The sequence below is a fragment of the Morchella sextelata genome, assembly GCF_020137385.1.
Source record: "Morchella sextelata strain SCLS chromosome Unknown scls_10, whole genome shotgun sequence".
Taxonomy (NCBI): Eukaryota; Fungi; Ascomycota; class Pezizomycetes; order Pezizales; family Morchellaceae; genus Morchella; species Morchella sextelata.
The window spans coordinates 725,495-750,114 of NW_025408625.1; the positions used below are offsets into that span (position 1 = coordinate 725,495).

The following is a 24,620-nucleotide window of genomic DNA, read 5'->3' on the forward strand; positions in this document are numbered from 1 at the left end:
AGACAATTCTTTGTCCAGGTACTCTCGGAGGGCCTTCAACTCTGGAGCGGAACATGGGTACAGTGGGCCAAATGGGGGAGCGGTGCCAGGCAAGAGTTTGATCTTCAAATCATTATCGGAATGCGACGGCATTTCCTCAATTTTCTCTTGACTGAACACATCAGCCCAATCCCGGTATAGGTGGTGTATTTTCTCAGCAATATCACCTCCGTCCTCATCATGCCATACTGAACCAACCAATTGATAGACTGTCTCTTCTTCTTCCAACATTTGGTATGGAGAGATTAGTTCAATCTTGGTGGCCGCTGGGAGACAATTCTGCTTGCAGTAGTCACTTCTCCAGCTCATGGTGTTGAGTTCCCAGTTGATGTCCGGGTTATGCTTCTGTAACGGTAATCAGGTATTTTTGGCTAGGCGATAAACTGGAATGAGGGAAGGAGGTATTGTGCAGTGGAATTAGGATTTGTAATGGGGATTTCTATTACATTCTTTTGGTTTCAGTTACGTGAAGGTATTAGTCATCGTTGGATTATGGGTGGATATATAAGGAGGCGTTGTCTTGTGTTTTTGTCTGTTTTCCTTCTTCTCTTCTTTCCTTACGCAACCTCTGTATTTATTCTACGAATACTATTCTTGTCCGCACTACGTCATAGGGCTCTGATCGGTTTATCATACCAGGTAGAGCCACCCATAGTCCATAGTCAAAGCATACCTTTACGTCTACGTCCACATCTACGTCACTACCTAGGTTGTATTCCTTGGCACTATAGTCTATCGCTTACGGTCCCCGTGATACGTAGGTTGCGTCCTCTATCGCCAACCAATACAATACCATAGTTTACAATGTCGGAACATGCACCTATTGATTATCAACAACTCAGCGATAGTCTCCAAGCCCTTTTTCAAGCGCATCCACGAGTCGATGATACTGTTGGAACTGAAGCCTATGCACTTCTCCAACAGTGCCGACATGGTCTTGCTCAATATGCAACGGATTTACAGGAGGTAGAAGCGGAGGCCGAGAGTGCGAGGAGAAGGTTTGAGCAAGATCTTGCTGCTGCCCGAGCTCAACAGACTCCTGTTGAGACTGTCGCCCCTGTGCAAGCACCCGTCGAAGACAATGTTCCACCTGCACCCCCAGTACCACCCGCTACAGATACCATCTATCGGTCGGAGAAGCTCCCAGATCCTGAAGTATTCAAGGGGGATCGTGATCGAGAAAGACTACACCTGTTTAAGCAACAAATGAAGATTAAGTTATTGGGAAATGCCGATCACTATCCCACACTACAGTCCAAACTGTCTTATGCATTCAGCAGATTGGAAGGCGTTGCCGCTAATCAGTTTTTACAATACATCGGTGAAGAAGGCATTGCTTTGCCCTCTATGCTACGATTTTATGAGGTTTTGGACACTGCTTTTGGGGACCCCGATCGGATGCGTACGGCTAGGAGGAATCTTAGGAACATCCGTCAACGAAATCGAACGTTCGCCGATTATTTCGCTGAGTTCCAACGATATGCTGCTGAGTCGGGTATGGATGAAGTCTCTCGGGTTGAGGCTTTGATGGAAGGTGTTAATGCGGAACTCGATGAATCAATGATACACCATGACACTCCCGCGACAGTAAATGCCTGTGCGACACTTCTACAACGGTTGGATAATCGTCGTCGAGCGGCAGAAGCTAAGCGAGGAAGTAAAAAACCTTGGACTACTACTACTCCGGCCCCTCGTCCTCCACCACAGCCTGTTTCTACTCCTCGTGCTGCTGCCCCAGTCGCCAATGCACCCGTTACTGAAAGTCATCCCTCATCCCGCCCGGGAGGTGATGTACCAATGGATCTATCTGGAGGACGTCGTCGCCCCTCCCCTACCGAAAGAAATGCCCGCTTAGTTGAGGGCCGATGTTTCTATTGCGGAGGTGTTGGACATATGGTTAGGGATTGCCCCCAAGCGAGGGCAACTGGAAATCAACCAAGAAGGCCTGTGATGAGAGGAGCGGCATTGACAGTGGAAGAAAATGACGGAAGCGATAACGAGTCGGCAAAAGATTTGTCCCTGCACTAAGTGGCTTAGCCCAGGGACCATTTAAGGATTTTTCTATGATGTGTATTTCTGGTTTTTCGGTATCTGAGGAGGAAATGGACGGAAATCAACTTGTAGTAACTTGTTCGATTTCACAGAATAAAAATTCTTTCATACCTACCTACGCTCTTATTGATACCGGAGCATCAGGATATGCTTTTATTGATGAATCTTTTGTACGCCACAACAATCTTACAATGACCCCCCTCAAAATACCTCGCCATGTAGACGTTATAGATGGAAGGCCTATCAAATCAGGAAAAATTACCCATATTGTCGATGTCTCGCTAGACATTCATGGTCATCGGGAAGTTGTGCCATGTTTTGTAACGAAGTTAGGACACTATCCGATTGTGATGGGGATACCTTGGATGCGACGACATGATGTTACGATTCGACCAAAAGAAAATCTACTTATTTTTGACTCTCAAAGCTGTTGTCAACACTGTTCACTCAGTGGAACTGCAGTAATTGTCTACGGCATTTCAATTCCCTTACCAGAATACCACACGGTCATCGTTTCAGCAACTGAAAAATCTATTGTCGACATTGAACAACTAGTACCGAAGGAATTTCACCATCGTCTCCATATGTTTAAAGAATACAATGCTTCAATTCTTCCACCACATCGACCATCCCACGACATCGAAATAATACTGGAAGAAGGTAAACGACCACCATATGGACCTATATATGGGTTGTCTCAAATTGAGTTGAAAGCACTACGGGAATATCTTGATGAAAATTTACTTAAAGGATTCATTCGAGCCAGTGAATCACCAGCGGGAGCACCTATATTGTTCGTAAAGAAAAACGATGGAACTCTTCGACTTTGTGTTGACTATCGAGGCCTAAATGCGATCACAATCAAAAATCGATATCCGTTACCATTGTTAAAGGAAACCCTAGCTAATTTGTCAAGAGCAAAATACTATACAAAGTTGGATTTACGTTGGGGATATAATTGTAACGGAGCCATTTCAACTGTCTGGTGTATGAGTACACACAGGGCCCGGTTACATGCTGAGAGCTATTGTTAGAAGCCAGTTGCACGGTGATATGCAAGTACCGGCAGTGTGGTTAGCTACCAGCTGTTAGAGTAACTACATTCCGGGCGCTAGGAAGAGGATCTATTCATGGGAGCAATGACTGACGAGTCTATGCCTCGCCAGTGACTAGAAGACCGGCCAGAGTGAAGCTCTGATTGACCGGTGATCCTCTGTATCCTCGGTGCATTATAAGTCCGCCGAAGGGCAGGGACTATGCTAGGGAAGTCTACAATAAGCGAAAGCTCTACAGCAATGATTAAGCTTACACCTGAGCGGCAGCTCATTCATGCAGGTCCTCAGTTGTGTGGCAACCAAGGCTGCAGGTGTTACAAAGGCTTTGACTAAGGGTGGTTGCCTTGGGTATCGGAAACACCTGCTGACGCTTAGAGAAAAGCGGGGTAGCGGTGGTATTGTTTCCGGTACTGAGGGAAGGCCCACCGGAACTTAGTAAAGGAGTTAGGAGCAGAGAACAGAGGCCTTCGGAGTATAAGTACTCAGGTTCATTCCCGCCCTTCAGTCCTATTCTCTCCAGTCTTCATCAGAAAGAAAAACCAAGTTCTCATCGGTAGCAGAGCCCTTAAAGATTATTGAGTTCTAGCGATAGTATCTTTGAATAATCTGCAACCTGATTGTCTATCTTGCACGGCCGTCTTTATTCTATACAAATCTATTTCTCTTAGAAAGGACCCCCGTTACAGATAATCTTTAAGGCTCAAGTCACCTTCAGATTATTCTTCCTCTATACAAAATGTCCGCCCTCTCGGCTCCAGATGCACCCCTTCAGATTGAATGGCAGCCGGTGCCCCTCCAGCTTGATGCCACCGGGCAGACACAGCTTGTTAAGAAACCCAGGACCGCTCTACAGGCCTATATTCCCGGCTGTGAGCCTGCCTGGCAGGATACCGATGAGGTTCCCTTACAACAGTTCTTCACAGAGCTTCAGACCTACCTCCAGCATAGCTTGCAGAGTCAGTTGAACCGAGGCAGTCAGGCACTGCTCATTGTACAAGAGCGCCAGGCAGCACAGAATGCTCTGATGGCAGAAGCTCTAGAGTACATGAGGTCGGAAGTCAACTCTGTTCAGGAAGAGCTCCGGAAGTATGCAGAAAGAGATGAACTAAATGCCGATGTTGATGCCATGGAGATTGAGTGGACAAATCCGGCCACTCCACCAGACTTTGTTGCCGAGATACAGAGAGCTCTTGATGAAGGAAGGTTGGTGGTGGGTAGACCAGCAACTCCGGCACCACTTTCAGTCTCCAGGTCCTCTTCCAGAGCAGCTACCAGAACAATGCAGCGGAAGACCAGCCCCTTTGCAGCATTTCCGGTCCGATCCACTAGGAGAGTTATCCCTATTGTACAGCCAGCGGTGGGGGCTTCACCCTTACCACCTAGCCGCTTCGGTGGAACACATCCACTCCTTGGAGGAGCCGACCGATCCTTTGACTATGAAGGAGAGTTCTTCTCAGGTGCAGGCCGAGGACCTCCTAGTCCGCTAGCCAGGAACCCAGGAAGGTTTACCATGTCTGGGGCTGCTCAACCAGCAGCAACCTCACCACTGGCTAGCAACCCGGCACCAGTAGCACCTGTGGCCCCTCCTGCTGCGGCCGCTGCTCCCCCTCCACCTCAGGCACAAGGAGGAAGTGGCGGAAATCAGAACCCTCCACCTCCAGCAGCCCGTGCTCCCATCCCAGGAGATTCGGATAATTCTGACAGCTCAGACTCGGAACCAGAAGGTAATAACAGAAGAGGTTGGCGGAGATACCTTAAGAAGAAGTTGGAGAAGCAACAGAAGAATCTGTTGGCAATGATGTCCCAGCAGTATCAACCTCCGACCACCTCCCACCCTTCTACTTCCACCAGAGCTCGAGAACCAAAGGCACCACCACCATCAAAGTTCCAAGGCAAGGCGGAGCAAGTGGAAACCTTCATCCGGCAATGTGAGAATGTGTTCTCCATTGAGAGCCTGTCATTTACCTCTGAGGAGGTTAAGATCCGATATGCAGGCAACTTGATGGAAGGGGAGGCAGCGATCCGATGGTATGAGGCATACCACAATTCAATTGATCAAGCCTCCGCCAACCGCCTTGCTGGAATACCGGTGCAGTTGGATCAGAGATGGAAGCGCTGGGATTCCTTTGTGGATGCTTTTAGAGCTGCCTTCGGTGAAGCCATCTCTAGAGATGATGCTGTAGCCCAATGGAATACCCTCACCCACACAGCTCGAGGAGGAATAGACCTCTTCCTGAATACTATTATTCAGCTGATGTGGAAGACTGGCTATGAGGGTCAGTTGGTGGATGATAAGATCCATAACTCCCTCCTTCCGGACCTAGGCATGAGTTGGGCTCTTTTCAACCCCAAGCCAAAGTCCTTGATGGAGCGGATAGCTGCTCTAAGAGAGTTAGGGCATACCCATGAGAGGTACCAAGGGATGGCAGCTGAGAAAGCGCACCCTCGGACCAAGAAAGATCCTCCCACTCAGAAGGACCAGCAGCCTAAGAGGAAAAGAGAAGCTGCGAGCTCCTCCGGACCTCAGAAGACTCCAGGACCTAAAGACAAAGCGGTGGAACTGAAGGGTATCCCGGGGGATATTCTAGAAGAAAGAAGGAAAGCAGAAGTATGCTTGAAGGTATGACCTTCCGGTACTCCCTATTGGTAGAGTGCATAGACTGACTTGTGCAATAGTGCGGCAAGTCCAGACACAAATGGACCGATTGTTGGTCCAAGGAACCTACTGTTGTCCGAGTGGCAGCAGTGAGAGTACAAAAACGGAAAAGAGGGAATGGGAAATCCAACTCTCAGAAGAAGGCTAAAGTGGCTGCTGTAGTAGCAGAAGATCCACTTGTTGTACTCCCGGAGGTTACAGAAGATTTTGTTTTTCAGCCTGAGCAAGACTCGGACAATGAAATCATCTGGTAGAAAAAGTGTCTGTTTTAGTCTATGTTTACTAGTTTTCTTTTATATGGGTTTTTGGTTTCTATGTTTCTCTTGAATAAATTATGATTGTGTTTCCGCCTATTTGATTGCTCCAAGCACTCTGAGGATGGGTTTAAGACCCGAAACAGCTGGTCTGTCAGTGCTCTACCAAAGTTACATTTTGTTACCAAGACACTTCCAAACCACTGCTAAAAAGACTACTACACAATATATCTGCTATATTACCGCTTGGGAATAGAACCAAAGGATCTCTGATCTTAGTAGTGCCCGAAGCTATTAGCTATGTTGAAAAGACAAAGAGAAACAAGTTCAGAACCCGCTGTTAAGCAAAGAAGGTTGGAACAGAGGCTTCCCTCCTTACCAGTACATGGAAAAAGACCTATACTAAAGGCAGGACTGTCATGGACGGTCAAAGGAAAGGATGAAGGCGCCCAAGGGTCTTTTCTGTTTGACACCGGTTGTACAGGAGCTATCCTCAACCAGAGTTTTGTCAGGAAACATGGAATTCCCTTAGTGCGGCGGGATCAACCTCTGACAATGTTTGATGCTCAAGGAGATGTCATGATGGGAGGAGGCGAGTATTACACTCACCCGGTCCGCATGACTATGGGAGATCATAAAGAGACACTCCGATGGGAGGTGGCTACACTGGAAGAAGGAATGACCGGTTACCTGCCAATTAGTTGGGCTAGGAAGCATAACCCGGACATCAACTGGGAACTCAACACCATGAGCTGGAGGAGTGACTACTGCAAGCAGAATTGTCTCCCAGCGGCCACCAAGATTGAACTGATCTCTCCATACCAAATGTTGGAAGAAGAAGAGACAGTCTATCAATTGGTTGGTTCAGTATGGCATGATGAGGACGGAGGTGATATTGCCGAGAAAATACACCACCTATACCGGGATTGGGCTGATGTGTTCAGTCAAGAGAAGATTGAGGAAATGCCGCCGCATTCCCATAATGATCTGAAGATCAAACTCTTGCCTGGGACCGCTCCCCCATTTGGCCCGCTATACCCATGCTCCGCTCCAGAGTTGAAGGCCCTCCGAGAGTACCTGGACAAAGAGTTGTCTTCAGGAAAGATCTCTAGATCGAATAGCCCTGCTGCGGCACCCATACTGTTCATTCCTAAGAAGGACGGGACTTTGCGGATTTGTGTGGATTATAGAGGTTTGAACAAGGTCACTGTCAAGGACAAGTACCCGCTGCCTATCATGAGTGAGCTCAGAGACAGGTTGTTCAAGGCCAAGATCTTCACAAAGATAGACCTGAAGAATGGCTTCAATTTGATCAGGATAGCCGAAGGTGATGAGTGGAAAACCGCTTTCAGAACCCGCTATGGACTGTATCAGTACAATGTGATGCCATTTGGCCTATGCAATGCTCCCTCCGCTTTCCAGGCAATGATCAATGATGTGCTAAAGGAACTACTGGATGAAGGAGTAGTTGTCTATATCGATGACATCCTCATCTACTCGGAGACTGAGAAAGAGCATGAGCTATTGGTCAAGAAGGTACTACAGAAGCTTAGGGAAGCTAAGCTCTGTGCCTCGATCAATAAGACATCCTTCCATGTCCGAGAAGTAGAATACCTAGGCTATCATATCTCGGAACAAGGAGTATCTATGTCAGAAGACAAGGTGGAGGCAGTTAAGGAATGGCCGGTCCCTGAGAATATCAAGGCAGTACAGGCATTCCTCGGATTTGCAAACTTCTATCGCCGCTTTATTGAAGGCTTCAGTAAGGTTTGCAAACCACTAACTGACCTCCTACAAAAAGACAAGAAATGGTATTGGACAGCAGCACATGAGCAGGCCTTTGAAGAACTCAAGAGGCTGTTTACAAGCGCTCCAATCCTCCTTCATTTTGACCCTAGTAGGAGAACGGTGGTCGAGACAGATGCCAGTGATTTTGCCAAGGGAGCGGTGCTCTCTCAGTATGGGGATGATGGGAAGCTACATCCGGTGGCATTCTATTCTAAGAAGTTCTCCCCTGCTGAGATCAACTATGACATTCATGATAAGGAAATGGGAGCTATTGTAGCCTCTTTCCGGGAATGGGAACACATGCTCAAATCTTGTGAGCAAGAGATCACGGTTTTTACAGACCACAAGAACTTGGAGTACTTTAATTCTACCAAGGTTCTCACTAGGCGGCAAGCTAGATGGTCTGAGGACCTCGCAGGCTACAATTTTAAAGTTGTCTACAGACCGGGAGAAAAGAATGGCAAGACTGATGTGCTATCTAGGCGCTGGGATCACCGCCTTGGAGAGGGAGGTGAAACTCTGCAGCCGGAGCCACAGATCTTTTTTAGGCCAGGTCAATTGGTTTTGGATCCTGCAAAGCTAGGGGCTGTCAGGGTGAATCAATTGCAGAATACATTCTTAGAGCGCCTATACACGGCTGCTAAAGAGGATAGTTTCTGGCAGGAATTGCACCGCTCCCTGGTTGAAAGGAAACCAAATTTGGACCAGAACTTGTCGGTCAAGAACGGTCTCATCTTCTACAAGAATAGATGGTACATACCCAAGGACAAGAAGCTTCAGATGGAAATACTGTCCGATACCCATGACTCTAAGGTGGCTGGTCATTTTGGCCAATTTAAGACACTAGAGCGGGTGAAAAATAACTTCTTTTGGCCCAACATGGATAAGGATGTTGAGGAATATGTCCGGAGCTGTGACAGCTGCCAGAGGAATAAGACCTCAAGACACAAGAAGTTTGGTATGCTCCAACCGTTGGAGATACCCTATCGGCCATGGACTTCCATCTCTATGGACTTCATTGTGGGACTACCGGAATCTAGTGGGTTTACAAAGATCTGGGTAATAGTGGACCGCTTTTCGAAGATGGCACACTACATCCCTCTTCCTACCCTCAATAAAACGGAAGATTTGGCTAAATTGTTCTTGAAGGAAGTTTGGAGACTCCATGGTTTGCCTGATGACATAGTCTCGGACAGAGATAGCAGGTTCATTTCTCACTTTTGGCAATCTCTCATGAGCCTCCTCAATGTGAAGCTGAAGATGTCCACATCTTTCCACCCCCAGACGGACGGTCAAACAGAAAGAGTTAATCAGACCCTGGAACATTACTTGCGGAGTTATTGTTCATATCAACAGGATGACTGGGCAGAACTCTTGCCTTTGGCAGAGTATGCTTATAACTCGGCGGTCTCTGAGTCTACCAAAGTATCGGCTTTTTATGCCAACTATGGATATGAACCCAGGACCAACTGGCCGGCCCCAAAGGAAGGAGTAGAATGGAACAATCCAGCAAGTGAGGTCATGATTTCTCAATGGGAATCTATCTGGCAGGCTATGAACGCCAGCTTGGGTAAAGCTAGATTAAGGATGGCCCGGTGGTATGATGCTCATGCCCTGGCACCACCTGAAATCAAGCCCGGAGATGAAGTTATGTTGGACCGGCGCAATGTGCAAACAAAGCGGCCTTTGGGAAAATTGGATCAGAAGAAGATGGGACCCTTTAAGGTCTTAGAAGCTATTGGTACCCGTGCCTACAAGCTCTCTCTTCCCCCCCAGATGGGAATCCACCCGGTCTTTCACGTCTCTCTCCTAGAACCCTACAGAGCACCGGTAGATCCTGAGAGAAGAGTTCCCCCACCGGAACCCGAAGAGGTTGAGGGAGAACAGAACTGGGTTGTCCGAGAGGTAGCTGATAGCCGGTTCAATAAGAAGAGAAGACGAGTGGAATATCTAGTGCTGTGGGAAGGTTATGAGAACGAGGATGCTACATGGGAACCTTGGGAGCATCTCAAGAAGAGTGCTGAAGAAGCCCTTCGGGATTTCCATATGAGGTATCCTAAGAAACCCAAGGACAAGCGGATTGTTGGGGTGTAGATTATTTCCTTTGGGTTTTCATTTCCTTGCATATCACGGAGTTTCTTGTCATATAGAATGGTAATAGAATGGTTATAGATCTCGGAGACCAAGATCCTGGAAGAGGGGAGTGGTGTAACGGAGCCATTTCAACTGTCTGGTGTATGAGTACACACAGGGCCCGGTTACATGCTGAGAGCTATTGTTAGAAGCCAGTTGCACGGTGATATGCAAGTACCGGCAGTGTGGTTAGCTACCAGCTGTTAGAGTAACTACATTCCGGGCGCTAGGAAGAGGATCTATTCATGGGAGCAATGACTGACGAGTCTATGCCTCGCCAGTGACTAGAAGACCGGCCAGAGTGAAGCTCTGATTGACCGGTGATCCTCTGTATCCTCGGTGCATTATAAGTCCGCCGAAGGGCAGGGACTATGCTAGGGAAGTCTACAATAAGCGAAAGCTCTACAGCAATGATTAAGCTTACACCTGAGCGGCAGCTCATTCATGCAGGTCCTCAGTTGTGTGGCAACCAAGGCTGCAGGTGTTACAAAGGCTTTGACTAAGGGTGGTTGCCTTGGGTATCGGAAACACCTGCTGACGCTTAGAGAAAAGCGGGGTAGCGGTGGTATTGTTTCCGGTACTGAGGGAAGGCCCACCGGAACTTAGTAAAGGAGTTAGGAGCAGAGAACAGAGGCCTTCGGAGTATAAGTACTCAGGTTCATTCCCGCCCTTCAGTCCTATTCTCTCCAGTCTTCATCAGAAAGAAAAACCAAGTTCTCATCGGTAGCAGAGCCCTTAAAGATTATTGAGTTCTAGCGATAGTATCTTTGAATAATCTGCAACCTGATTGTCTATCTTGCACGGCCGTCTTTATTCTATACAAATCTATTTCTCTTAGAAAGGACCCCCGTTACAATAATCAAATCAGGATAGCGGAGGGGGACGAATGGAAAACAGCATTCCGGACTCGATATGGACATTTCGAATATACAGTAATGCCGTTTGGATTAGCTAATGCTCCTGCCACATTTCAACATTGGATTAATGACATTCTACGTCCCTACCTCGATCAATTCGTAACGGCATACTTAGACGATATCCTTATCTATTCCGAGACCCTATTAGAACATAAAGAACATATTCAAAAGGTTCTGAAGGTACTTGATGAGAATCATGTTCACCTTAAACCTGAAAAATGTGAATTTATGGTTCAAGAAACAAAATACCTTGGTCTAATCCTTACTCCGAATGGGAATAGAATGGACCCAAAGAAAGTCGTCGATGTTTTAGAATGGACCACACCAACAAACCTTCGTGATGTCCAAGTATTTCTAGGATTTGCAAATTTCTATCGACGATTTATTCTAGGATATTCGAAAATTGTTGCTCCGCTTACAGCTTTGACAAAGAAAAACGTTAAATTTGAATGGACGAATGAAAGAGAGGAAGCATTTCAAACTTTGAAAAAGATGTTTACAACGGCACCGATACTAGCTCATTTCAATCCGGATCGAAAAATTGTGATAGAAACCGATGCATCCGACTATGTTTCAGCAGGAATTCTATCTCAACGTGACAACGAAGGAATTCTACATCCAGTCGCTTTCTTTTCCAAGAAACACTCTCCTGCAGAGTGTAACTACGAAATCTATGACAAAGAACTTTTAGCAATTATACGATGCTTCGAAGAATGGCGACATCACCTAGAAGGAGCTCAATTTCCAATTGAAGTTCTTAGCGATCATCGGAATCTTGAATATTTTATGACAACAAAATTGTTAAATCGTCGACAAGCCCGTTGGTCCGAATTTCTTTCACGCTTTGATTTCGTTATACAATTTCGGCCAGGAAAACAAGGAACAAAACCAGATGCATTGACTAGAAGGTCAGGTGACCTACCTAAAGAGGGGGATGAACGGTTGACGCATCAGAGTCAAGTGATTTTGAAGCGAAAAAATTTGGATACTAAGCTAAGTTTGTTCGCGGGTTCTTTGTCAAATGAATCCGCTGAAGGAGCGTCTATTGTAGAGGAATTATTTTCAAAAGCTTATCAAGTCGATAGTTTTCCAAATAAGATCCTCACTATGCTTCGGAATGGTGTTCGCCACTCAAATAAAATCTCGCTTGCCGAATGTACGGAAGATAATAACGGTCGGCTACTTTATCGAGGCATGCTATATGTACCAGACGACGATGACCTTCGACTAAGGCTTTTAAAAGAATACCATGATAAACCATCTGCAGGACATCCGGGTAGAGCGAAGACTCTGGAGCTCCTAAGTCGAGAATATTACTGGCCACAGATGCGGAAGTTCGTCGATCAGTATATTAGGAATTGCAATGTGTGTACCCGTAGCAAGGCATCACACAATGCACCTTATGGAGTACTTCGCCCCATGCCAATTCCCGATGGACCCTGGACAGACGTCTCGATGGATTTTGTAACTGATCTTCCTGAGAGTGATGGGTATAATGCGATTTTGGTGGTAGTGGATAGACTAACCAAAATGCGACATCTAATACCAACGACCAAAGAGGCAGACTCAAAGGAAGTAGCAAAGCTATATATCGATTATGTTTGGAAGCTGCATGGACTACCAGATACCATTGTATCTGATCGAGGAACACAGTTCGTTGCAGAATTCTGGAAGTCGCTTTGTAATCGGTTGGAAATATCACCAAAATTCTCTACTGCATTTCACCCCCAAACAGATGGACAAACGGAAAGAATCAATGCCGTAATGGAACAGTACCTCCGAAGTTATGTTTCCTACCAACAAGATGATTGGGCTCGAATGCTACCAATGGCCGAATTTGCGACAAACAACCATGCTTCCGAAACAACAAAGGTCTCCCCGTTCTATGCCAATTCGGGAAGGAATCCGAGAATGACTTTTGGCCCTTTGGAACATGGTCGAACAACGGCTGAGGATCAAGCGAACCGTATTGCAAGAGAAATGAAGGATGTAGTAGATTTCCTAAGAGAAGAGATGTTTCGAGCGCAAAGGATACAAGAAGAATCAGCCAACAGGAATCGAACTCCAGCTCCTCGGTACCATTTAGGAGATAAAGTTTTCCTATCGACTCGTCATATTCTAACCAAACGACCTTCCAAGAAATTCGACTGGAAACGTATTGGACCTTATAGTGTTAAGCGCATTGTTAATCCCTACGCTTACGAGTTGGAACTTCCCCGGTCAATGAAAATTCACCCAGTATTCCATGTTTCACTATTGTGACCTATTGCGAATGATCCTTTACCGGGACAACAACAGTTACCACCACCTCCGGTTGAGATCGAAGGAGAAGAAGAATGGGAAGTCGAAGATATTTTGGATTCGAGGAAACGAAGAGGAAGGTTTGAGTACTTGGTACGATATAGAGGATATGATGAAGCCTCCTGGCAACCACTATCAGACCTTGAACATTCACCTGATATTGTCAAACGATTCCATGAGCGTTATCCAGGAAAGCCTAAGCCTACCAGGAGGTAGGCCTTAGAGGGAGGCGTGGTCTGTAACGGCAATCAGGTATTTTTGGCTAGGCGATAAACTGGAACGAGGGAAGGAGGTATTGTGCAGTGGAATTAGGATTTGTAATGGGGATTTCTATTACATTCTTTTGGTTTCTGTTACGTGAAGGTATTAGTCATCGTTGGATTATGGGTGGATATATAAGGAGGCGTTGTCTTGTGTTTTTGTCTGTTTTCCTTCTTCTCTTCTTTCCTTACGCAACCTCTGTATTTATTCTACGAATACTATTCTTGTCCGCACTACGTCATAGGGCTCTGATCGGTTTATCATACCAGGTAGAGCCACCCATAGTCCATAGTCAAAGCATACCTTTACGTCTACGTCCACATCTACGTCACTACCTAGGTTGTATTCCTTGGCACTATAGTGTATCGCTTACGGTCCCCGTGATAGCTTCCTAGCCCAACTAATTGGCAGGTAGCCGGTCATTCCTTCTTCCAAAGTAGCCACCTCCCATCGGAGTGTCTCCTTATGATCTCCCATAGTCATGCGGACCGGATGAGTATAATACTCACCTCCTCCCATCATGACATCTCCTTGAGCATCAAGCATTGTCAGAGGTTGATCCCGCCGCACTAAGGGAATTCCATGCTTCCTGACAAAACTCTGGTTGAGGATTGCTCCTGTACAACCCGTGTCAAACAGGAAACACCCTTGGGCGTTTTCATCCTTTCCTTTGACCGTCCATGACAGTCCTGCCTTCAGTATAGGTCTTTTTCCATGTACTGGTAAAGAAGGAAGCCTCTGTTCCAACTTTCTTTGCTTGACAGTGGGTTCTGCACTCGTTTCTCTTTGTCTTTTCAACATGGCTAATAGCTTCGGGCACTACTAAGATCAAAGATCCTTTGGTTCTATTCCCAAGCGATAATATAGCAGGTATGATGTATAGTAATTTGGTAGTGGCTGGAAGTGTCTTCGTAGCAAAATATAACTTTGGTAGAGCACTGACAGACCAGCTGTTTCGGGTCTTCAACCCATCCTCAGAGTGCTTGGAGCAATCAAATAGGCAGAAACACAATCAAAAATTTCTTCAAGAGAAACATAGAAACCGAAAACCCATAAAAGAAAACTTAGTAAACATAGACCCAAACAGACACTTTTCTACCAGATGATTTCATTGTCCGAGTCTTGCTCAGGCTGAAAAACAAAATCTTCTGTAACCTCGGGGAGTACAACAAGTGGATCTTCTGCTACTACAGCAGCCACTTTAGCCTTCTTCTGAGAGTTGGACTTGCCATTTCCTCTTTTCCGCTTTTGTACTCTTACTGCCACCACTCGGACAACAGTAGGTTCCTTTGACCAACAATCGGTCCATTTGTGTCTGGACTTGCCGCACTATTGCACAAGTCAGTCTATGCACTCTACCAATAGGGAGTACCGGAAGGTCATACCTTCAAGCATACTTCTGCTTTCCTTCTTTCTTCTAGAATATCCCCCGGGATACCCTTCAGTTCCACCGCTTTATCCTTAGGTCCAGGAGTCTTCTGAGGTCCGGAGGAGCTCACAGCTTCTCTTTTCCTCTTAGGCTGCTGGTCCTTCTGAGCGGGAGGATCTTTCTTGGTCCGAGGGTGCGCTTTCTCAGCTGCCATCCCTTGGTACCTCTCATGGGTGTGCCCTAACTCTCTTAGAGCAGCTATCCACTCCATCAAGGACTTTGGCTTAGGATTAAAAAGAGCCCAACTCATGCCTAGGTCCGGGAGGAGGGAATTATGAATCTTATCATCCACCAACTGACCCTCATAGCCAGTCTTCCACATCAGCTGAATGATAGTGTTCAGGAAGAGGTCTATTCCTCCTCGAGCTGTGTGGGTGAGGGTATTCCATTGGGCTACAGCATCATCTCTAGAGATGGCTTCACCGAAGGCAGCTCTAAAAGCATCCACAAAGGAATCCCAACGCTTCCATCTCTGATCCAACTGCACCGGCATTCCAGCAAGACGGTTGGCGGAGGCTTGATCAATTGAATTGTGGTATGCCTCATACCATCGGATCGCTGCCTCGCCTTCCATCAAGTTGCCTGCATATCGGATCTTGACCTCCTCGGAGGTAAATGACAGGCTCTCAATGGAGAACACATTCTCACATTGCCGGATGAAGGTCTCCACTTGCTCCGCCTTGCCCTGAAACTTGAAGGGTGGTGGTGCCTTTGGTTCTCGAGCTCTGGTGGAAGTAGAAGGGTGAGAGGTGGCCGGAGGTTGATACTGCTGGGACATCATCGCCAACAGATTCTTCTGTTGCTTCTCCAACTTCTTCTTAAGGTATCTCCGCCAGCCTCTTCTGTCACCACCTTCTGGTTCCGAGTCTGAGCTGTCAGAACTGTCTGAATCTCCTGGAGTGGGAGCGCGGGCTACTGGAGGTGGAGGGTTCTGATTTCCACCACTTCCTCCCTGTGCCTGAGCTGGAGGGTTCTGATTTCCGCCACTTCCTCCCTGTGCCTAAGCAGGAGGGGGAGCAGCGGCCGCAGCAGGAGGAGCCACAGGTGCTACCGGCGCCAGATTGCTGGCCAGTAGTGAGGTTGCTGCTGATTGAGCGGCCCCAGACATGGTGAACCTTCCTGGGTTCCTGGCTAGCGGGCTGGGAGGTCCTCGGCCTGCTCCTGGGTAGAGTTCTCCCTCATAGTCAAAGGATCGGTCGGCTAATCTGAGGAATGGGTTTACTCCTGCAAAGCGACTAGGAGGTAAGGGAGATGCTCCCACCGCTGGCTGGACAATAGGAACAACTCTCCTAGTGGATCTGACCGGAAATGCTGCGAAGGGACTGGTCTTCCGCTGCATTGCCCTGGTGGCTGCCCTGGACGAGGACCTGGAGCCTGGATTTGGTGCCGGAGTTGCTGGTCTCCCTACCATTAGCCTTCCTTCATCAAGGGCTTTCTGTATCTCGGCAACAAAGTCTGGTGGAGTTGCCGGGTTTGTCCATTCAATCTCCATGGCATCGGCTTCCAGTTCATCTCTCTCTGCATACTTTCGGAGTTCTTCCTGGACAGAGTTGACTTCATGCCTCATGTATTCAAGAGCTTCTGCCATCAGAGCATTCTGTGCTGCCTGGCGCTCTTGTACAAGGAGTAGTGCCTGACTGCCCCGGGTCAACTGATTCTGCAGGCTATGCTGGAGGTAGGTCTGAAGCTCTGTGAAGAACTGTTGGATGGAAACCTCGTCGGTATCCTGCCAGGCAGGCTCACAACTGGGAATGTAGGTCTGTAGAGCGGTCCTGGGTTTCTTAACAAGCTGTGTCTGCCCGGTGGCATCAAGCTGGAGGGGCACCGGCTGCCATTCAATCTGAAGGGGTGCATCTGGAGCCGGGAGGGCGGACATTTTGTATAGAGGAAGAATAATCTAAAGGTGACTTGAGCCTAAAAGATTATCTGTAACGGGGGTCTTTTCTAAGAGAAATAGAAGCAGATAGAATAGAGACGGCCGTGCAAGATAGACAATCAGGTTGCAGATTATTCAAAGATACTATCGCTAGAACTCAATAATCTTTAAGGGCTCTGCTACCGATAAGAACTTGGTTTTCTTCTCTGATGAAGACTGGAGAGAACCGGACTGAAGGGCGAGAATGAACCTGAGTACTTATACTCCGAAGGCCTCTATTCTCTGCTCCTAACTCCTTTACTAAGTTCCGGTGGGCCTTCCCTCAGTACCGGAAACAATACCACCGCTACCCCGCTTTTCTCTAAGCGTCAGCAGGTGTTTCCGATACCCAAGGCAACCACCCTTAGTCAAAGCCTTTGTAACACCTGCAGCCTTGGTTGCCACACAACCGAGGACCTGCATGAATGAGCTGCCGCTCAGGTGTAAGCTTAATCATTGCTGTAGAGCTTTCGCTTATTGTAGACTTCCCTACCATAGTCCCTGCCTTTCGGCGGAACTACAATGCTCAGAGGATACAGTGGATCACCGGAGAATCAGAGCTTCACTCCGGCCGGTCTGCTAGACACTGGCGAGGCATAGACTCGTCAGTCATTGCTCCCATGAATAGATCCCCTTCCTAGCGCCCGGAATGTAGTTACTCTAACAGCTGGTAGCTAACCACACTGCCGGTACTTGCATATCACCGTGCAACTGGCTTCTAACAATAACTCTCAGCATGTAACCGGGCCCTGTATGTACTCATACACCAGACAGTTGAAATGGCTCCGTTACAGGTGCGGTGCGATCAATATGCGACCAAATGCGGAGTTGCGGTTTTCCTAGTTAAAAAACACGTTTTCGACCCCAATAATAACCCCCGGAGCGTCAAACCGCCGGAGGGGAGTGCCTTTGGACCGGTGGATATATGAGGGACAGCTGGAATCAATCGGATCGAAGATCGGACCACCCGGAGCGAATCGGCGCAAGCTACCAGCCGACCGAGTACCTATCGGCGGTACCTGTGGGCATGAGAGGACTCTGCTATGTGGGAAAGCGATGTGGGAAGAGGCCTTAGTAGGTAGCCTTGCCGTCCGAGACCTCCGAATAGCCGACGCTGACGATTATCCACCAGACGGCCGATGGAGAAGAAACATCGACACGGAAACGTGCATTAGAGTGGATAAATAGGTTGAGGGGTTTCAGCGGGTTTAGGAGTTTGGGTTACGGACTTAGGAGTTAAATGTTCTGGGTTGTTTTTCAGGGTCTCGGGCATGCCCCGAGTGTATACTGTATTATTAGTAGACTGGGTCCTCGAGACATAAGCGAGGGATATAAATACTGTGTCATTCACTGACTAGCCAAACCATCATCGGCGAAATCAGAGTCTTAACAATATAAATCATTGATACGTGAGTTACAACTTTATTTGACTATACTTTTGGAATTACTTTACTCTACTGTGACTTCGGACTCTACCTGAACTATTACGTCGAAGACGGTCGAATCCTATACACTAACTCTAGTGAATCTTTGTTGATAACGTAGCTCGCGGGGCCCGTATCGGATCGAGGAGATTCATACTCGACGTTGACTGAAGAGAACTTGGAGACTCCTACCTTTGTAGCTGTTAGCCGAACTCTGAGCTCTGCGTAGTGTACTCTTGTGGTCTGGTACGCATCCCTCACAGTATATTGTTACTCACAAGTTCACTTGGAGTAACGAAGTCACCTCAAAAAGAAGAACTATCATCATTATCCCCAATTGCAATGACTACCATAAGGGATAATTACTTCATAGATACCTCGGCAGTAACTGAGGAGGCCGGAGGGGAAGATTCTATGGTAATATCAAGGGCTGATAGCCCAGATCCTCTACTCCAGAGAGAACCCTCTACACAAACTAGGTCGACGAGTAAACGCTCTGCTCAAGCCCAGTTTACGAGGTCCATGCAGGAGTTTTGGATACCCATGAGGCACAAATGAGGGATCTTGGTACAGCTGGACAGGCCGTTTGGCAGCAGCTACAAAACCTCCAGGAACAAGTGCAAGGGGGTGGGCAGATCCTGGATAAGAAAGTACGGCAAGAAGCCATCGCCCAGAAGCAACATCTCGAATCGCTCTTTAAGCTCGTTGAAAATGTTCGACAAATGCAGGAAGCCGCACGAGCCGCCGACCACGAGGTTCTGGACAGTAACCATCGAATTACCCAGAACCAACTGTTGGAAGTGGAACGACAGCTGAGAGTTGCAAGAGAAGAACGAGAGCAGGAGAAAAGGGAACAGCGGGAACTGTTGGCACAATTTAAGCAGTCCGACGACGTCCGAAACCAACGAATAGCCGAGATGGAGGAACGTCTACGACAACATTTGTCGGTAGCACCCTCCATGGTGAGTATTCCCCTGGACCCTAATGCACCCCAAACGGTTCCTGTTGGGAATGGCAAGAATCCTGAAAATACTGGCCCATTAGGAGGAAATGCTGGTCCTGTAGGGGGAAATGGAGGCAGGCAACCGGAGGACGCCGGCCCGGTGCAGGGAAATAGTGGCAGGAAACCGGTGGGAGCTGGCCCCGTCGGCGGGAATGGTGGAAATCAACCTCCCCAGAACCCGCCAAGAGGAAACGTTGGGGGAGACCCAGAACCTTCCGACGACGATGACGACGATAACAGCGAATGGTCGCACGGTCGGAAGAATTGGAGAATGAACCGAGGCGGGAACCGGAACTCGGCGCCGCCTGAAGATGACGGTATGGTAGACTCGCTTGCCAAAATACCCTTTGAGTTCGATAATGCCAGGAAGCACAACCTGCGGCATTGGCTCATGGAGTGCGAGATCTACTTCGAGCAGAAGCCCAAGAAGTTCCGAACGGACAGAAACAAGGTGCTGTTCGCTGGAACGTATACGTGTGGGTTGGCAAAGGAATGGTTTATGGAGTATATCGAGACCAAGATGCTAGGTCCGGCAGCTGCCGACTACGCTACTTGGACTCGGTTCCGTCAGGAGATCAGGAAACGCTTCTTAAGCACTCAGGAGGCTATGGAAAACGCGATGAAGATGCAGCAGTTCAAGTACTCTGCTAACATCGGCGACTACCTGATGAGGATGGAGATTATGAACCAGCATGCTCAAATGAAAGGAGCATCCTCTCGTGCCGCCCTGCTCCAAGGGCTACCTAATGAACTTCGAGAGCGCCACTCACGCTTCGATCCAACCGATGACGACTCCGAGTAGATCCAACAGTTGGAACGAGCCGGCAAGGCTCACGAGGCTTATCAAGAGCAAATGAAGATGTTTGTAACGGGGGTCTCTTCTAAGAGAAATAGAATAAGATAGAATAGAGACGGCCGTGCAAGATAGACAATCAGGTTGCAGATTATTCAAAGATACTATCGCTAGAACTCAATAATCTTTAAGGGCTCTGCTACCGATAAGAACTTGGTTTTTCTTTCTGATCAAGACTGGAGAGAATAGGACTGAAGGGCGGGAATGAACCTGAGTACTTATACTCCGAAGGCCTCTGTTCTCTGCTCCTAACTCCTTTACTAAGTTCCGGTGGGCCTTCCCTCAGTACCGGAAACAATACCACCGCTACCCCGCTTTTCTCTAAGCGTCAGCAGGTGTTTCCGATACCCAAGGCAACCACCCTTAGTCAAAGCCTTTGTAACACCTGCAGCCTTGGTTGCCCCACAACTGAGGACCTGCATGAATGAGCTGCCGCTCAGGTGTAAGCTTAATCATTGCTGTAGAGCTTTCACTTATTGTAGACTTCCCTAGCATAGTCCCTGCCCTTCGGCGGACTTACAATGCACCGAGGATACAGAGGATCACCGGTCAATCAGAGCTTCACTCTGGCCGGTCTTCTAGTCACTGGCGAGGCATAGACTCGTCAGTCATTGCTCCCATGAATAGATCCTCTTCCTAGCGCCCGGAATGTAGTTACTCTAACAGCTGGTAGCTAACCACACTGCCGGTACTTGCATATCACCGTGCAACTGGCTTCTAACAATAACTCTCAGCATGTAACCGGGCCCTGTGTGTACTCATACACCAGACAGTTGAAATGGCTCCGTTACACCACTCCCCTCTTCCAGGATCTTGGTCTCCGAGATCTATAACCATTCTATTACCATTCTATATGACAAGAAACTCCGTGATATGCAAGGAAATGAAAACCCAAAGGAAATAATCTACACCCCAACAATCCGCTTGTCCTTGGGTTTCTTAGGATACCTCATATGGAAATCCCGAAGGGCTTCTTCAGCACTCTTCTTGAGATGCTCCCAAGGTTCCCATGTAGCATCCTCGTTTTCATAACCTTCCCATAGCACTAGGTATTCCACTAGTCTCCTCTTCTTGTTGACCCGGCTATCAGCTACCTCTCGGACAACCCAGTTCTGTTCTCCTTCAATCTCCTCAGGTTCCGGTGGTGGAACTCTTCTCTCAGGATCTACCGGTGCTCTGTAAGGTTCCAGAAGAGAGACATGAAAGACCGGGTGGAATCCCATTTGAGGGGGAAGAGAGAGCTTGTAGGCACGGGTACCAATAGCTTCTAAGACCTTGAAGGGTCCCATCTTCTTCTGATCCAGTTTTCCCAAAGGCCGCTTTGTTTGCACATTGCGCCGGTCCAACATTACTTCATCTCCGGGCTTGATTTCAGGCGGTGCCAGGGCATGAGCATCATACCACCGGGCCATCCTTAATCTAGCTTTACCCAAGCTGGCGTTCATAGCCTGCCAGGTAGATTCCCATTGAGATATCATGACCTCGCTTGCTGGATTGTTCCATTCTACTCCTTCCTTTGGGGCCGGCCAGTTGGTCCTGGGTTCATATCCATAGTTGGCATAGAAAGCCGATACTTTGGTAGACTCAGAGACCGCCGAGTTATAAGCATACTCTGCCAGAGGCAAGAGTTCTGCCCAGTCATCCTGTTGATATGAACAATAACTCCGCAAGTAATGTTCCAGGGTCTGATTAACTCTTTCTGTCTGGCCGTCCGTTTGGGGGTGGAAAGATGTGGACATCTTCAGCTTCACATTGAGGAGACTCATGAGAGATTGCCAAAAGTGAGAAATGAACCTGCTATCTCTGTCCGAGACTATGTCATCAGGCAAACCATGGAGTCTCCAAACTTCCTTCAAGAACAATTTAGCCAAATCTTCCGTTTTATTGAGGGTAGGAAGAGGGATGTAGTGTGCCATCTTCGAAAAGCGGTCCACTATTACCCAGATCTTTGTAAACCCACTAGATTCCGGTAGTCCCACAATGAAGTCCATAGAGATGGAAGTCCATGGCCGATAGGGTATCTCCAACGGTTGGAGCATACCAAACTTCTTGTGTCTTGAGGTCTTATTCCTCTGGCAGCTGTCACAGCTCCGGACATATTCCTCAACATCCTTATCCATGTTGGGCCAAAAGAAGTTATTTTTCACCCGCTCTAGTGTCTTAAATTGGCCAAAATGACCAGCCACCTTAGAGTCATGGGTATCGGACAGTATTTCCATCTGAAGCTTCTTGTCCTTGGGTATGTACCATCTATTCTTGTAGAAGATGAGACCGTTCTTGACCGACAAGTTCTGGTCCAAATTTGGTTTCCTTTCAACCAGGGAGCGGTGCAATTCCTGCCAGAAACTATCCTCTTTAGCAGCCGTGTATAGGCGCTCTAAGAATGTATTCTGCAATTGATTCACCCTGACAGCCACTAGCTTTGCAGGATCCAAAACCAATTGACCTGGCCTAAAAAAGATCTGTGGCTCCGGCTGCAGAGTTTCACCTCCCTCTCCAAGGCGGTGATCCCAGCGCCTAGATAGCACATCAGTCTTGCCATTCTTTTCTCCCGGTCTGTAGACAACTTTAAAATTGTAGCCTGCGAGGTCCTCAGACCATCTAGCTTGCCGCCTAGTGAGAACCTTGGTAGAATTAAAGTACTCCAAGTTCTTGTGGTCTGTAAAAACCGTGATCTCTTGCTCACAGGATTTGAGCATGTGTTCCCATTCCCGGAAAGAGGCTACAATAGCTCCCATTTCCTTATCATGAATGTCATAGTTGATCTCAGCAGGGGAGAACTTCTTAGAATAGAATGCCACCGGATGTAGCTTCCCATCATCCCCATACTGAGAGAGCACCGCTCCCTTGGCAAAATCACTGGCATCTGTCTCGACCACCGTTCTCCTACTAGGGTCAAAATGAAGGAGGATTGGAGCGCTTGTGAACAGCCTCTTGAGTTCTTCAAAGGCCTGCTCATGTGCTGCTGTCCAATACCATTTCTTGTCTTTTTGCAGGAGGTCAGTTAGTGGTTTGCAAACCTTACTGAAGCCTTCAATAAAGCGGCGATAGAAGTTTGCAAATCCGAGGAATGCCTGTACTGCCTTGATATTCTCAGGGACCGGCCATTCCTTAACTGCCTCCACCTTGTCTTCTGACATAGATACTCCTTGTTCCGAGATATGATAGCCTAGGTATTCTACTTCTCGGACATGGAAGGATGTCTTATTGATCGAGGCACAGAGCTTAGCTTCCCTAAGCTTCTGTAGTACCTTCTTGACCAATAGCTCATGCTCTTTCTCAGTCTCCGAGTAGATGAGGATGTCATCGATATAGACAACTACTCCTTCATCCAGTAGTTCCTTTAGCACATCATTGATCATTGCCTGGAAAGCGGAGGGAGCATTGCATAGGCCAAATGGCATCACATTGTACTGATACAGTCCATAGCGGGTTCTGAAAGCGGTTTTCCACTCATCACCTTCGGCTATCCTGATCAAATTGAAGCCTTTCTTCAGGTCTATCTTTGTGAAGATCTTGGCCTTGAACAACCTGTCTCTGAGCTCACTCATGATAGGCAGCGGGTACTTGTCCTTGACAGTGACCTTGTTCAAACCTCTATAATCCACACAAATCCGCAAAGTCCCGTCCTTCTTAGGAATGAACAGTATGGGTGCCGCAGCAGGGCTATTCGATCTAGAGATCTTTCCTGAAGACAACTCTTTGTCCAGGTACTCTCGGAGGGCCTTCAACTCTGGAGCGGAGCATGGGTATAGCGGGCCAAATGGGGGAGCGGTCCCAGGCAAGAGTTTGATCTTCAGATCATTATGGGAATGCGGCGGCATTTCCTCAATCTTCTCTTGACTGAACACATCAGCCCAATCCCGGTATAGGTGGTGTATTTTCTCAGCAATATCACCTCCGTCCTCATCATGCCATACTGAACCAACCAATTGATAGACTGTCTCTTCTTCTTCCAACATTTGGTATGGAGAGATCAGTTCAATCTTGGTGGCCGCTGGGAGACAATTCTGCTTGCAGTAGTCACTCCTCCAGCTCATGGTGTTGAGTTCCCAATTAATGTCCGGGTTATGCTTCCTAGCCCAACTAATTGGCAGGTAACCGGTCATTCCTTCTTCCAGTGTAGCCACCTCCCATCGGAGTGTCTCTTTATGATCTCCCATAGTCATGCGGACCGGGTGAGTGTAATACTCGCCTCCTCCCATCATGACATCTCCTTGTGCATCAAACATTGTCAGAGGTTGATCCCGCCGCACTAAGGGAATTCCATGTTTCCTGACAAAACTCTGGTTGAGGATAGCTCCTGTACAACCGGTGTCAAACAGAAAAGACCCTTGGGCGCCTTCATCCTTTCCTTTGACCGTCCATGACAGTCCTGCCTTTAGTATAGGTCTTTTTCCATGTACTGGTAAGGAGGGAAGCCTCTGTTCCAACCTTCTTTGCTTAACAGCGGGTTCTGAACTTGTTTCTCTTTGTCTTTTCAACATAGCTAATAGCTTCGGGCACTACTAAGATCAGAGATCCTTTGGTTCTATTCCCA

General features: G+C 47.7%; 7 protein-coding genes across 7 annotated transcripts; 6 read left to right on the forward strand and 1 right to left on the reverse strand.

Annotated features, from left to right (window-relative positions):
* Positions 1 to 843: 843 nt before the first annotated feature.
* Positions 844 to 2,067, forward strand: H6S33_001169 (uncharacterized protein; the record flags this gene model as incomplete). Its single annotated transcript, XM_044832517.1, has 1 exon — positions 844 to 2,067. One exon carries the CDS (start codon positions 844 to 846, stop codon positions 2,065 to 2,067), a length of 1,224 nt encoding a protein of 407 aa, XP_044694136.1.
* A 74-nt stretch (positions 2,068 to 2,141) lies between these two features.
* On the forward strand, positions 2,142 to 3,125 carry H6S33_001170 (uncharacterized protein; the record flags this gene model as incomplete). Its single annotated transcript, XM_044832518.1, has 1 exon — positions 2,142 to 3,125. One exon carries the CDS (start codon positions 2,142 to 2,144, stop codon positions 3,123 to 3,125), a length of 984 nt encoding a protein of 327 aa, XP_044694137.1.
* Positions 3,126 to 5,822: 2,697 nt separating this feature from the next.
* Positions 5,823 to 6,056, forward strand: H6S33_001171 (uncharacterized protein; the record flags this gene model as incomplete). Its single annotated transcript, XM_044832519.1, has 1 exon — positions 5,823 to 6,056. A coding segment is annotated over one exon (234 nt), but the record flags the coding sequence as incomplete, so codon positions are not given.
* A 300-nt stretch (positions 6,057 to 6,356) lies between these two features.
* Positions 6,357 to 9,938, forward strand: H6S33_001172 (uncharacterized protein; the record flags this gene model as incomplete). The annotated part of the gene is made up of 1 exon (XM_044832520.1): positions 6,357 to 9,938. The coding sequence occupies one exon, from the start codon at positions 6,357 to 6,359 to the stop codon at positions 9,936 to 9,938; it is 3,582 nt and encodes a 1,193-aa protein (XP_044694139.1).
* A 974-nt stretch (positions 9,939 to 10,912) lies between these two features.
* Positions 10,913 to 13,132, forward strand: H6S33_001173 (uncharacterized protein; the record flags this gene model as incomplete). The annotated part of the gene is made up of 1 exon (XM_044832521.1): positions 10,913 to 13,132. A coding segment is annotated over one exon (2,220 nt), but the record flags the coding sequence as incomplete, so codon positions are not given.
* A 60-nt stretch (positions 13,133 to 13,192) lies between these two features.
* On the forward strand, positions 13,193 to 13,411 carry H6S33_001174 (uncharacterized protein; the record flags this gene model as incomplete). The annotated part of the gene is made up of 1 exon (XM_044832522.1): positions 13,193 to 13,411. A coding segment is annotated over one exon (219 nt), but the record flags the coding sequence as incomplete, so codon positions are not given.
* Positions 13,412 to 14,841: 1,430 nt separating this feature from the next.
* H6S33_001175 (uncharacterized protein) lies at positions 14,842 to 15,879 on the reverse strand (the record flags this gene model as incomplete). Its single annotated transcript, XM_044832523.1, has 1 exon — positions 14,842 to 15,879. A coding segment is annotated over one exon (1,038 nt), but the record flags the coding sequence as incomplete, so codon positions are not given.
* Between the last annotated feature and the right edge of the window lie 8,741 nt (positions 15,880 to 24,620).